Source organism: Thunnus maccoyii, chromosome 21, assembly GCF_910596095.1.
Source record: "Thunnus maccoyii chromosome 21, fThuMac1.1, whole genome shotgun sequence".
NCBI lineage: Eukaryota > Metazoa > Chordata > Actinopteri > Scombriformes > Scombridae > Thunnus > Thunnus maccoyii.
In genome coordinates, this window is record NC_056553.1 from 27583880 (window position 1) to 27599749 (window position 15870).

The 15870-nt window shown below is 38.8% G+C and overlaps 1 protein-coding gene across 2 annotated transcripts in view; it reads left to right on the forward strand.

Moving 5' to 3' along the window:
* cubn (cubilin (intrinsic factor-cobalamin receptor)) overlaps nt 1–15870 on the forward strand; it is a 184286-nt gene that overhangs the window by 126446 nt on the left and 41970 nt on the right. For both annotated transcript variants that reach the window (XM_042398686.1, XM_042398687.1), the window contains 5 exons: nt 5485–5688; nt 7980–8129; nt 8257–8378; nt 9190–9415; nt 11597–11784. In XM_042398686.1, coding sequence (XP_042254620.1) covers nt 5485–5688; nt 7980–8129; nt 8257–8378; nt 9190–9415; nt 11597–11784 — 890 coding nt within the window. The remainder of the gene's footprint in view (nt 1–5484; nt 5689–7979; nt 8130–8256; nt 8379–9189; nt 9416–11596; nt 11785–15870) is intronic.

The window sequence follows — 15870 nt, forward strand, 5'->3', positions numbered from 1 at the left end:
AATTGAATGAGAGAGGCAACGATGAAGATGATGAAGTTGATGAACTGGGCAATGACGAAAACTTTGAGCAGAGAAAGGAGGGGTCATGAGATCAGGAATGCACTGTATGCCTACTCTTCAACGATATAGCTCATTTATACCATGAAACAATGCTGCAATCTTTAACTGTACTGTTGTGTTGCCTAGAGGCAGTCATACAACTCAGCACAATAACTAATTACATGTACAGTATGTGGAGCCAATGTTCAGCCACATACAGGTAGTGACAGCTGAAATGTAAATAAGTTAGACAATTCCCAACTGTAACAAAAAGTTTATTGCTGAGGTAGCGGAGTTTCATATCACAAGAAAGTTTTTCTTTTTGACAAAACATCTCAAAACATTCAGCAAAATGTTACTTTAGCAAACATTCAAGGTTTTCTCAGTGTTGAGTTTTCAACAAAGTTAAGTGCAATGAAAGTGCAAAATGAAAATAAATAACAAAATAAAGTGCAAGGCCGAATTGTTCATTCTCTTATTTCTTTCACTGTGCAAACTGCTACAAATTATCATCAGTGCCTTGAATCTGCTCTATACAAAAAAGAAAACAAAATGTACATGTGTGGCCATTGGTAAATGTGCACCTATAAAATATCAATTTGTTTTCAATCAAGAACTGCTATCAGCAAAAATAGGATTATCTTGTAGTGGCTGTATAACCCTCTATAAAATATATATATATATATATATATATATATATATATATATATATATATATATATATATATATATATATATATATATATTTACAAATTGTAGACATGCTGGTTAGTGTTGTGTAGTCCTTTGGCCATAGGTGACATGGACTGCTGTGGCATAAGTGAGTGATGCATAGGCCAGGCACTAGCAGTGGTTGACCCATGGGAGCTGGTTGAATCCAGTGTGGTGATTGTTGGTGCTTATATTGACCAAGACGAAAAGCAGTGATGACAGTGACCATTAGGTGCATAAACATCTGATGATTTGCGTGTTGCTGAGCTTGCGTAGGCTGGAATCTCCTTTCCTCTGCCTCCTGTTGTGTCCTCAACAGTCAAATCGAAGGCCTCATTTTTCTGTTTTTGATGTTTCATACAGTTCATCTAGCTGCCTTCTCTGTTGAGTCATGTATGACTGTAGCCCACTATCAGCTAAACTAGTTTTGTAGTTTAAAGTTAGTGAAATAAAATTGAGCCAGCCTACCCTGACACACAAATGACAATGTGTTAAACAAGGGCTTGAAGCGAAACAATATTACTCTAGTCGTTGACCTGGAAGACGAGCAGACCATGCTACAAAGCAAGACAGCAGAAGCAGATATAATGCCAATAACACATGCTATGAATGTGCAGCACAGGAAGACTGTAAAAATACACACTTTTGCTGGGAGACCAGATCACAAGGAAACACGGCAGACATGCCAGTACGCCAAACTGTGCACACACCAGCCACACAGAAATCATGCTCCACAAAGAGGAAGAAATGTCCATCCAAGGAACAGTTACCTGCTTAGGTATAGCGCTGAACCACCCAGTAATCAGCGCACAGCGGATTCACTGAATCCACCTGGTGACAATTCAGTGCACCAGGAATAAAAAAAGGAGAAAACCTTAATCTGCCACAAAGGCAACTTACCTCATTGCTAGTCCTGGTCAGACCGTGGTTCATTGTCTGGCTAGCTGCTACTACTAGAAACAGTTGGCATGCTCTGCCTCATCCCAGAATGCAAAGCACACCTGATCTGATCTTATTTATTTATTGGGACCATGTACAGTTTTAAACATAAATGTTATCATTTGATGTACTGTATCAGAGTTAGCTTATAGCTAATTTTCATCTTCAGTCCATTTGGCAGGTCACAATTAAAACATATTACAGAACAGTGACAAACAGCACAAGCAAAAAACATACAGGACACATTATACAAAATACAAAGCTACACACAATAGCACATCATATACACCCACAATGTCAACTAGAAATTAATAATGTAAACTTGCCAAATTAAAAACAAGATTATTTGTGTTCATGAAAAGACCATGAGATGAAATTTAGATTCAGTGGTTACAGAGCTGAGTAGCTTTTAGCAGACTTTTTAATTTGATTTCAAACATACTGATGGAACTGCAGCTCTTCATATTGTCAAGTAGGGCATTCCACCGAGTTGTGGCTTTTACAGAGAATACTGACTACCTAAATGCAGTGCGACGAAATGGTATGGTACAATCTCATATAGAGGATATTCTGGAAGATCTAATAGAACTTACTGAGCGAATGTACATAAAGTCACATAGTGGAGGAGGGACCATGTCATAGACAAGGCAGAAATTTGAAAATAATCAAAAATTCTCAAAGTTCAGTGAACTGTATCTCTCAAGTACCCTACAGTGATAGAAACACATTGGCTTTTTGTCCAGAGTTTGTAGATATTGTTTGTATAAGGACTCAAGAGGTCTTATGGCTGTTTCTCCAGCCTGCCCCCAACATGATGACATAATACAATAAGACATATGGGAAAGAATCACATCATATCATATCATATAAATATCTTGGTTGTGTCCAAAGAGAGATAGTTTCTAATATGTCTAAAATATGCTGAGTTGTACTTTATGGTGTTAACTGTTTTTTTAAACATGTTTCTAGGAGTTCAAATTTGGATCCAGTGTCACACCAAGATATTTAAAATCAGTGACTATGTCAATCCTTTGACCTTTGATGAGAATATCAGCATTAGGAGGTTGTACCATGGTTTTATAGAAAAATATGCCTTTGTCTTGTTTACATTTAGATTCAGACTTGATTGATGAAGCCAATGTGTAGTTCTTTCCAACACAATTGTTAGCTCAGCAGCTGCTAAATCAGCTGTTTTTGCATGTATGTACACAACAGTGTCATCAGCATACATTTGTAGCTCTACATCATGACACTGTTGAAAGAGATCATTAATATATACGCTAAATAATAGGGGACCTAACACTGACCCTTGTGGAACACCCATTGTGCACTTCACGCTACTGGACAGTGTGTCACCAACTTTAACACATTGTATCCTATTAGATAAATATGAAGACATCCATGCCAGTGCACTAGATGAGAAGTTAAATTTAGTTAGTTAGTTTCGATATTAAAACATCATGTTTACTGTGTTGAATGCTTTACGCAGACCTAAAACTACAGCGCCAGCTACTCTCCCATTATCTAGTCTTGAATTAAATGAATGAATGAATTATTATTATTAATGAATTATTTGCTATAAAGCCAAATTGCATATGATGTAGACCAAAATTGCTTGTATTAAGATATGTTGTCAGTTGTTCAATGACAACTTTCTCAGCAACCTCTGAGAGTACTCGCAGTATACTTATGGGTCTGTAGTTACTGGCTTCAAGGCGGACTCCAGATTTAAAAATGGGCATAGCAATGGCACATTTCCAGTCATCAGGAAAGGAGCTGTATTTAATAGGCAAGTTAATTAAATGAGCAATGGGGGGAGTTAAAATATCTTTGTGTGATTTAATAAACATGGTGTCAAATTGGAAAGCATTTGTACTTTTGGAATTTTTTAAGGAATTGATGATTTTGTTTACTTGTAACTCATTAGTCTATACAAGCTTGAAAACCTGGCCTGTAGCGTCTATAGGAACAGTATCCAATTTTCGCACATTTTTTTCCTAGCTCATATACAGACTCAAGAAAAAAATTATTAAAGACAGAAGAAACAGCAAGATGAACTTCAATTAACTTTTCCTGTATTTTGAGTTTAAATCTCCTAAAAATTTTGGCTTCCTCCTTATGAGAATATCAATGTTTTTCTAGATCAATTTACTGTTGCTTTTTGCTTCGTTCAATATATTGAGATAAAAACGAGATTTAAGTTCTTTTGCCTCTTGGAAAACTTTGTTCCTTAAACATTTAGAAATCAGCATGACAGTGTCTCTTCTAGTTTTAATTTTGGTCCTTAGTGCAGCATCTCTAGATTTCATTAGTTTCCACAAATTTTCATCAAACCACGGTAAATTGTTTTTATTTTTAGATTTTATCTGTATCCTCACATTAAATTCCCTCACAGAGTTGATTCTGTGAGTAAAAGTATCATAGCCATAGTCCAGATCATCAGAAGACGGTACATAATCCCAGTTCAAACTGTTAATTTCACTGACAAATTCTTCTTACCTAGCTCTGGGTATACATTGAAGGATCATTGGCTTAGTTGCTGTGGTTCTAAATATATTTTTAGTCAGTTTTCTCACACATAGGATTAGGTTATGATCTGATAAGCCAGTGATTAAATTATAACTTTTAGTTATTCTTTCTGGTTTGTTAGTAAATATCAGATCAGTTTGTGTACTGGAGAATTTTACAATCCTCCTGGGCCTTTTACTAGTTGTCCTAGTTGGAATTTCTCTGTGATCAATTTTAGTTTTTTCCTCTTAGATTTATCCTCCCAGGTCACATTAAAATCACCCATAAGTAATAATTCTTTGTTGAGATCGCACTCTTTCAAGACTTCTGTGAATTGATCATAGAAAGTGTCATCTGCAGAAGGGGGGCTATAGACACCTATGATGTTAAAAGACATTTGTTGGGCAATACAGCAGAGAGTACCAACAGTACTCCAAAAAGCTTGCTTGTCCATGTGGTTGGGATCACCACTGGTGTTTATCCGTTCCACTTTTTCCTCGATGTTTACTCTGATGTTTACATTTGAAAACCTTGACCAGCCAGGTAGCAGAGTCAGCAGGAGGGTGAGCTGACCATTTCCCTGTCCTAGTGAGTGACTCATACTCATATGTTATCATTCTCATAAAGTCCAATAATGTCCACAATGTTCATAATGTCCAATATTATTCATAAAAAGTTCACAGAAGTGCACAAATTTAGCAGAGGTGACAGAGAGGCAATTAGATAGGTCCATGCTTTCTAGAGTCACCTGGCTACAGGAGCCATTCAGCTCAAACTTGCAGAGTACACCTAGTAGTTGGGTCCAATCAAGGTCAAATAATGTTCACCCCACATGCCAACCACTCTACAGTTCGTTTGGTACCAGACCGAGACCATCTCCTCTTGAGGGACTTGGTGAAGTTGTTTTGGTCCACACCTGAGTGCAATTACTGTGTTAACACCTGCCCAAACGAATCACACCAAGGGGGAAAACGAACCAGAGTTCAATTTAACCAGACTAAAAAGTGCAGGTGTGAAAATACCCTAAGTTGCCAGGTTATTTGGTACACCTAATATTGTCTAATACATGAGTAAATAAGTAATTTGCAATTAAAACATCATAAAGGTTATAATTTTCAGTTTTGTTGAGCCTTTATTAGAGTGTTGATTCAATTTTATGGTTCTGTTGAATTGTATTGTGTTGTACTGTCCTTTCTCATTGTCATAAATGAGGTATTTGTGGTGTTTGTGTTCAATTTTTGTGAGTCTGTCTGTGCCCCAGTTACATTTTCATGTTGCCTTTGTCAGAATGTGGTGGGGTTCTGAACAACCCAGTGGGTGGGAGCTTCACTTCGCCTGGATACCTGGTGTCCAACTACAGCAACAACCTTAACTGTGAGTGGCTAATCCAGAATCCACAGCACATCAATTCCTCCATTGTGGTGCTCATAGAGGACCTGCACCTGGAAAACCACCAGACCTGTGAATCAGACTACCTCCAGTTCCGCTTAGGTAAGTCCCACACAGAGACCATTGGCTCTAGGATGAACTACCTGAGGGTATTGCACATTCATTTCGGGTCTTGGGTGTCAGAATAATAGAGCACTGGGAGACATATGGTAGTGACACTCAAGACAGCCGCAGAGGATAAGCAGGGTTTAGCCAACCTAACAAAAAACCTTGCTCGACCACTGCTTCTCTTGCTCTCTCTCTCTTTCTCTCTCTCTCTCTCTCTCTCTCTCCCTGTCCCTCTCCCTCCCCCTCCCTCTCCCTCCCCCAGTTGTGATACTAATCGCAATACTTACTAGTTTGAACATAGGTGCAAACTTTCATGAGTTTTTGCGCATCCCAAAGGCCTCAGACGTGTTCGTAAAATGGCTGACTTCCTGTCTGGTGAAAAAATTCCTAAAAAAATTATTTCTGGGTAGAATGATGAGAAAAATGATCCCACCAAATTAAATGAAAATCAAAGCAACTTTGTTCCAAAATGGCAGATGACTTCTTGTTGTCAGTTGGCGGCGCTATGACTATGACTCAATATTGATATGTAGATGTGTTCAGGCCTAGACTTTTATCAAGCATGTGATATTTGGGCCGGTTTGGACAAAGTCTAGTGGAGTTACAATAATTCCTTGTTTCATGGCGAAATATGCAAATTGACCGGCACGCCATGTCAAGGGCATTCCGCGAAACTCATGATTTTGATAACTCGAAAAAGCTCTTAAGATGACATCCACCAAATTTGAAGTTGGTGGGTTTAAATCACTAGGTGGAGTTTGTTAAAACACAGTGCCTGCAAATGGCAAAAACGGGGCAAAAAAAGTTATGTGAAAATGGCTGACTCCCTGTTGGACTTAGGATATGGCTTCAAGTGTTTTTTTGTGCATTTGGACATGATACATGTGCCCACCAAATTTCATTCACCTACGTAAAATTTAAAAGTGGGGGCGTTGACTTTGAAATTTTCTAGGGGGCGTCCTCAAGCCATTTTGCCACACCCAAGCCCAAGACCCATATTAGATATCATGTTTCACAACTTCCTATTTCATGGCCAACAATACATTGCCATGGCAACAGCTTTTGATGAAAACTCAAAAGCTTCAGTATTTAGCATCATCAAAGTTTTACAACTTAGCTGACCAAATTTTAGGTGGATCTTGTTAAGCTGATAGGAGTAGTTAGTAAAAGAATGGGGCTTTCCTGTTGCCAGTAGGTGGCGCTGTGACTATGATTCAATATTGGCCTGTAAATGTCTTCAGACCAGGACTCTTATCGAGCATGTGGAATCTGGGGAAGATCTGGCAATATGGAGTCAAGTTACAACAGTTTGTATTTTCATGTCAAAACATCAAAATTCTCTGTGTCACCACAGCAACAGTGTTCCATGAAAACTCATAAGATTCACATTATCGCATCATCAAGGTCTTAAAGCTTTTCTGACCAAATTTGAAGTGGATCTGGTCAACCTCCAAGTCAGGGCTTGTAAAAGTACAGAACCTGTAACTTCCTGTTGTCAGTAGGTGGTGCAATGACTATGACTCAATATTCACTTGTAGATGTATTCAGGCCATGACTCTTATTAAGCACAAGAAATTTGGGGAAGATTGGACAATGTACATTTGACTTACACAACTTCCTTTTTCATGGCAAAACATTGAAGTTTGCTGTGTTGCCACAGCAACAGAGTTCAAAGAAAATTCACCATTTTGATAATTTTTCATTGCAAAGTTCTTTAGATGACACTCACTAAATTTGAAGATTAAATCGGGTTAAATCTCTAGGAGGAGTTCATTAAAACACAATGCCTGCAAATGGCAAAATTAAAAATCTAATATATAATTCCTTCAGATACAATAGGGCCTTCACACCACTCAATACTTGGGCCCTAATAATAACAATTTTTCAAAATACAATAGGGCCTTCACTCACTTGGTGCTTGGGCCCTCATTCTTCGAAATACAATAGGGCTGTCGCACCACCACTTGGTGCTCAGGTCCTAATTAAAGCTGCAAGCAACAATGATCAGGCCCTCGCACCTTTGTGCATGTTGAGGTGTGCTGCAGTTGAAATGCTGTTATTACATTTTATGTTACATTTTCAAACATACTGTGTCAAATCAATATCAATATGAAACTGATGGATGAATGGATTGTATACCCTTTGTACGTTTTGCTTCCTAAATTTTCTTCAGGATTAATAAAGTATCTATCTATCTATCTATCTATCTATCCATCTATCCATCTATCTATCTATCTATCTATCTGTCTATCTGCTTTTGTTAAACTTTGTACATGTTCCTTCAGGTGACTCAAATGGGGAGCAGTTGGCCAGGTTTTGTGGGCAAAGCACTCCTACAATTCCCATTGTGGTCTTCACTCCAGAGCTCTGGGTCCATTTCCAGAGTGATGCTTCCCAGGGAGACCTGGGCTTTAAGGCCAATTATGTGTTCTCTGGTAAGACAAACACTGAAAGCTTCATTAACTTCATGTACCATAGGGCATACTTAAATATGAGATTATTTGTCTAATATAGCACTCATAATGTTACCATTATCTTATATGAATTATTTTTTCTTTGTAGAGTGTGGAGGCTGGCAGACAGGTGAGGGAGGGTCGTTATCCAGTCCTAACTATCCCAACATTTACCCCAGCCCCAGTCGCTGTGCTTGGCTCCTAGAGGCTCCAGTGGGTCACACTATTACGGTGAGTCCTGGCCTGGTACATTGACTGAACTCAGACTGGAGGGAATTCATGCTGATGTACTATCTGTGGTGTTTAAATGATAATTTCTCATATTTGTATTGATTATTTTTACATTTGCATTTAATCAATCATTTAATCATTGGAAGATACTTTTATCCAAAGCAATTTAAGTGAAGTCAAGCCTTAGAAGACAGTGACTGAAAAGAGCCTTGCTTTGGTTTTTTTAATAAAGTAATAAATCATGACAGCGTGACTTCCGTTTTCATAGAGTCTTTAGATTTAGATGCTGTTACCTTGATGGACTTAACTGTGAATTGATCATATTCATAGAAACTATTAAAGTCCTATCTCATGGTGGATTTTATTCCCTCCTGCACCATGGGTCAGACTGGGAACAAAATTTGGCCCTGGCAATTTTCATCTGGACTGGCCCCATTTTTCCCCAATATACACAATTACGAGTTGCATAAAGCGATATCAGGCTATTATAACATATAGGCTAAGCAATAGATATCAAGGTGACACCCTAACAACAGGCGTACTTACAGGGTTTCATGAAATAATGTAATAAATAAATAAATAGCCAAGAAATTGTCCAGAGGAAAGTCAGCGCCCCAAGAGACACACTTAGGATTTTATTCATTTGACAATCGATATGGGCAATCCAGCTCTCAGCGCACTTATGCTAAAATCAATCATCCGACATTGTGTTGGCAGCTGATCTGATGCAATTCACACATCAGGCTTAACAGTCTATTACTACTATTTAAACCATCGTTCAATGGTTTCCACTCCCCTGTCTTACTTACAGCTAACCTTCAGCTACTTCAACCTGGAGCCCCACTCCACATGTGGCTGGGATTCTGTCACTATCTTCAATGGCGGATCCCCTGGCTCACCCGTTATTGGTCAATATTGTGGGACCAACTCCCCAGGAACCATCCAGTCAGGATCCAACAATCTTGCTGTAGTCTTCCTGGCTGACCATAGTGTTTCCAGAGGAGGCTTTGTGGCGTCCTGGTTTGCTGATTCCTCAGGTGGGTTCACACTAGTGAAATTGACATGCAATACATGTTGTTATACCATCAGAGGACTTTTTTCTCAATCTCCCCACACACACAGATATCGATGGGTGACAAATGAAAGGAAAAATTGGTACAGGTCTGAATGCTTGACCCGTACAGTGAGGGGATGTGTTGGCTCTGTTATGCTGTGGGGGGCTGGCATGGTTTGGGTCGTGATTAAACATTTCTATCCTGATGGGAGTGGTCTCTTCCAGGATGATGATGCCCCAATTCATAGAGCACGAGGTTCACTGAATGATTTGATGAGTATGAAAATGATATGACTCATATGCTATGGTCTTCACAGTCACCAGACCTCAACCCAGTTGAACACCTACAGGAGATTTTGAACTGACTCGTTAGACAGTGCTCTTCTAAGCCTTGGCATTAATTCTACAAGTCTCTGCAGCTCTTCTGGTGGGATGAACACCATTCTTCTTTATAAGGAGGAGTTGTATTGAGTTACTTTTGTGTCTTTTTAATGCAATCAAACAGAATAGGTTTGCACTCAAAAAATAGAGTTGAGAATAAAACTATCAACACTGCCATCAAAAAATGTTTTATTGCAAGTAAAATAAATTTGTGATTACAATGTGAATCAAAACTTTTGTTTCCAAATCCAAAGGTTCTGTTTGTGAATCCAAAAGTTTTGCTTGCTCTTGAGCTGAATGTCATGGGCAGGACCTATGCTGAAAGATGTAAGACACATCCCTATTGGCCAGTCTTGAACGGAGTGACGGTTTGGCAACAGCCACAGTTAGTAAACGAGAGAGGGAGTTTTGAAGTCCATGGAGAAGACAATGGAGAAGATAATCAATGCGTAGGTATGTTTACGCATAACTTCTGTCTTAGTAATAGCAATAATGTTACGTTTGAACTGGTGCATGTAGATTACTTTTGTTTAATGATCTGTGGTGTTGTGATAGGTCACAAGCAAGTGACTAGCAAATTGAGCTAAGCTAGCAGCTCCTGCTCTGTCTTCTCCATTGACTTCAAAACTCCCTCTTTCGTTTCCTAACATGGATGTTGCCAAGCTGTCACTCTGTTCGAGACTGGCCAATAGAGGTGTGTCTTATATCTTGTAGTGTAGGTCCCGCCCATGAAATTCAGCTCAACAGCATTTCTGATTTGCATTTCAACTACAGATTTATTTTACTTGCAATAAAACATTTTTTGATTGCAGTGTCAATAGTTTTACTCTCAAATTTATTTTTTGATTGCGAACCTATTCTGTTTGATTGAATAATAAAGATGCAAAGGTTACTCTGTAGAGTTGAGTTTCATATGGGGAGAACAGCACCGGCTGAAAGAGACAAAGGAGGTATACCAGAGGAAGCTGGAGGAGGAGAGCAACATGAGGAGGAAGAGAACAACATTAGGAAGGTGTAGACTGGAATGGAGACCAACTCAGCCTGTAAGCAGACAGACACACAAGGTGTATCCAAGATGCTCAAGACTTGTGGTGTCGAACTGCACCACGGGGACTGTTCTCTCCCCTGTCCTATATGTCCTCTATACACCTCTGCTTTCAAATACAATTTGGGGTTCTGCCACATGCAGAAGTTCCACCTCTGTTTCCTGAGGAGGCTCAGGTTGTTCAGTGTCTGCAGCAAGCTGCTGCTGCTGAAGTTTAGCCTGTCTGTGGTTGCCTGCATTCTCCTCTATACTGTGGTGTGCTGGCAGCATGAAGCAGCATGAAGGAGAGGGATGCTTAGCAGCTGGACATGCTGGTTAGGAGAGCAGGCTTGGTGGTTGACATGGAGCTGGTGTCATTCCCAGTGAGAGAAACCCTTAATAAGCTGCCTACCATGGAAAATGCCAACCACCCCCTGCTCAGCACATTTGTCAACCAGAGGAGCACATTCAGTGGCAGATAGTGTAAAGTCTTGACTTGAGTCTAGTTTTAGACATTTTATTAAGTGCCTAAAACTGATTGAGTGTCGGGAGATGATACTCTCTCCCTTTTTTAAAAGGTTTCATGTGCCTTTCTTACTGACAGAATACTTTGTAGGTGTGCTTCCCTGCCAGTGCCAAAAAGTGCAAGTAAAGAGGAAGGCTCCAGCCATTCATTTGTAATATTAGAAAGTATTCATTTTATTTGTGTGATTATTTTATATATACACTGTGCAATTACAAATGTTTGTTTTTGACCAGGCTGTGGAGGGGTGATCCATGCTGATACAGGAACAATCAAGTCTCCAAATTATCCCCAGAATTTCCCAGCCAATGTGGAATGTTCCTGGCAGATCATTGCCCATGAGGGAACCCACCTGGAGATGAGGGTCAACAGTGATTTTGAGATTCCAGACAGCACTGGGAGCTGTCAGAACAGCTATGTCAAGGTACACAGCTAAGCTACAGCTGTTGTGCAGCATGTTTAAATGATGGGTTAGTTTAGTGTCTTGTGGAAAGAAGAAAGGCAGACTGCATTTTCTCTATGATGATCACACCCAGCGGGTTGAGAAACTATTACTGTGACTGCTGCACTCGGGCCAACATTTTCGGTCAATTATTTATTTATTGAGTTTGCCCACATTTAACTTGAGCAACATTATACAAAAACAAACATGTGTACATGTGCCCCTCAGCCCATCCTTGCAAAAAAAAAAAAAAAAAAAAAAAAAAAAAAAAAAAAAAAATTATAATAAATAACAATAACAAAACAATTGACAATTGAAGCAGCGCATTGTCTCTAGAGAATTCAAAATTTTTCAAAATTATGAATTTCCAAAAACTTCATATAGGGGCTCCATAAACAAGCAAAGTTCTTGTCCTTCCTTTTTTACAATATATGTCTTTCTCCAAGGCTAAACAGGCTGCAAGTTCCTTTGTCCACATTCCCATAGAAGGTATGTCAGTCCTCATCCATAATAGTGTGATTATTCTTCTGGTGTGTTAAAGTCCAGTCAATGAGCAGCGACTGTTGCAGAGTTACAACAAAGTCTTCAGGGTATATTCCAAGAACAGAGTTTAGCTTGTAGAAGAACTGCCTTTCCAATTATCAAGCTTGTGCATTCAGCCACACGCCAGAATTGCTGCCGTAAAACATGTCACTCAATTCAAGACCCAACAATTCCCCCATGAGCAAGCACTTGGTAACAGCGGTAAGGAAAAACTCCCCTTTAACGGGAAGAAACCTCAAGCAGAACTCGGCTCTAGGTGGGTGGCCATCTGCTTTGACTGGTTGGGTTGAGAGAGAAAGAAAGGGGGGAGACATTTCCCAGTCTCCTTTTAATGAATATCCTACACATCTACTGTCCATGTCTCATGGTTTTTGCAAGACAATTCTTTTGAATTTGTTAACAGTAAGCCATAAAACAAAGAGAACTGACCTTCACCAGTCATATGGGTTAGAGTTTGTTCCTCGATTTTAGACAATGGAGTTATAGATGACAGTTGCTTATGTGTGGATAGATAAAATATTACAGCTTTAAGTAATTAAAGAAAATTTTTTTTCAGAATGCCATATTTCACACACAACTGAATATGTGTCAATAGATTACCTTCTACATATAGGTCTAAATATTTTCCACACCTTTGTTAAACCACAACTTAAATCCCCAGTCTGCCCAATGAGGTGTGAAGCAACTATTACCCCATATGCAGGAGAACTGCAACAGTGCAGGTTTATCTCTAACATGTTGATGTGCAGAGTACCAAACTGAGATGGTATTTCTAAGAAAAAGATTCTCTGTTTGTTTGACTAGCTTTTTAAATAAAACGTTGTTCTTAACTAGGCAGCCCAGTAATACTTTTTCAAATTGGGGAGCTGAAGCCCTCCCCTTTCATATGGTAAATATAATAGCCTAAGTTGGAGTCTAGCTTCCTGTTTATTCCAGATGAATTTGTTCAATAAATCATTGATAGTATGAAAAAAATTGTTAGGCAGGAAGCAGAAGTGATTAAAAAAGATACAAAACTTTGGGTAACACTATCATTTTATTATATTTATGTGACCAATCATTGATATAGGCATTTGTGTCCATCAGTTTAGCATCTCCTTTACTGTAACTACCAAGGGGTCATAATTTATGGAAACCATTTGTTTAACCTCAGGGCTAATTCTAAGTCCCAGGTATGAAAATCGTCTTTAATGACTTGTGAAAGGTGTATCTGTAATAGGCTGTAATCGTTCATCTTTGTTCAAGAACATTGATGCAACTTGGAATTATTTATTTTGTGCCCTGAAATATCTCTAAAAGCCTTGATTACGTTCATTAATTGGGGAATATTATCCTCTAAATTTGTTAGAAAAAGTATGACGCCATCCACATACAACAATATGTGAATCTCATAACCACCAATAGTTATACCTGAGATCCCTCCATGTGCTCTTATGGCCATAGCTAAAGGATCAATGGCTGATACAAATAACAATGGTGATAAGGGACACCCTTGTCTTGTCGAGCATCGAAGATTAAATGGTTGAGACGTACAAAAACTCATAAGAATTCCCAGCAAATTTAGTGATTTCCAATGTGTCCAACATCAGGCCACCTGTAAGCATTATGATGTTATTGATTGCCCTGTCAGAATGTCTTTTCTTAAGTTGCCACACCAACAATTCTCTGCATTTTTCTCCTTTATCATAATAAGACTGTTTAAGCCACATTAAACTCCTAGTGACTTTGTCAGTCAATCATGTATTATATTTGGCTGTCATAACTTATAATTCCCTTACTTTTAAATGAATTATAATCATCATATAAGTCTCCCTCCTTTATTTGATTTTCCAATGTTTCCATTTCCATACAATGTTGATTAGCTTTAAAATCGGTGTAACTGATAATTTCCCTCCTGATGTATGCCTTAAATGCCTCCCATCTTACACAAGTGTTAGTTTGATGAAGGCCTATTTCAAAATAATTATTGATTTTTCTTAAAGCAAGTTTTATCAAGTCTGAGTCCTGAAGCAACTCAACTGGGAATCTCCATCTCCTGGGGCAGTGGACAAATGCATCTATCTTCCAATTTTAACGACAAATCTGCATGATCACTTATCATTATACTATTGTACCAACAGTCTTTAGTTTTGGTCAACAATCAGGAGGAGACCAAAAAGTAATCAATACATGAGTAAGTTGCATATGTGCTTGAATAACAGGAATATTCAATTTTGTATGGGTGTATTTCCCTCCATACTTCAACCAAACTGAAATCTTTGACTGATTGCATCAGTATTCTCCTTGTTTGTAAATGGGTAAGATTGAGGTTGGTAGAGAGATCCTTTGTGGGCACTAAAGTGCAATTAAAATCCCCACCTATGATGTATATACCCTGCAGAGTAGACAAAGTGAGAAAAAAATCTGAAAAAAACTGCTGGATTGTCATCATTTGGGCCATAGTTACAAACTAGATTCAGTTTGGGCAGGGATATATTACCCTGAACAATGATATATCTTTCAGATTGGTCATGAATGATTTCGAAAAACAGAAGGGACTGGAACACACTGATTAATTTGCAGCCTTTAATTGTGCAAACAGACTAACGTTTCGACACTACTGTGTCTTCATCAGAGTCAGGGTGGACAAAGACATGAGGCAAATAACATATTTGTTATTATTGAAGCCTCCCTTCTTTTCTTGGGGACACTTTTGATATACTAAGTACTATTAAAGAGTTCAAATATGAACAAGCTGATATCCTGGTAACTTTTAATGTGCAGAGCCTGTATACATGCATACCTCATGAAATAGGCGTTGATGCGCTTACCCATTATCTATCTAATGGGTAAGCGCAGGTGGCCAGTTGGGATTTTGCCTCCTAATGAATTCCTATTGACACTATCAGAAATGATTCTCACCATGAACTTCTTTAAGTATTTAAATGCTTACTAACTGCAATCTCGTGGCACAGGTATGGGCAGTGCTTTTGCCCAATCCCATGCCTGCCTTGTTATGGGTCTATGGGAAGAATATTCATAACTCACTCCAAAACACATTTTTGTCCAAAATTGCTTTGTGGAAAAGATACATTGATGATATTGTGGCGATATGGAGAGGTGACAGAGGAGAGCTGTTTGTTTTTCTGAAATATATAAATTCTGCTAACTATCTGTCTTTCACTATGGAACAGCATGATACCTTTGTCCACTTCCTAGATCTAACACTTAACAAGGGAAACAACAGTACTATTGAGACTACAATCTACCGTAAACCCCTCAGCAGAAACACACTTTTAAAGGCTGAAAGAGCATTTCCAATAGAGGGGTTACCCTACATCATACATCTCTGCTGCCTATCAGAGGGCCCTACATTCAGAGAGGGAATCCCTGTTTTTTAAAAAAATTAGAGGTACCATCACTTCCTCACAGATCTTTTTCTCTACTGAGTACTCTCCTCTGGCAGGCAGGGTCAAAAATATTATCCTTAAACATTGGAATGTCCTCAAAAGTGACCCATCTCTGTCTACTATCAGCTCTGTGCCT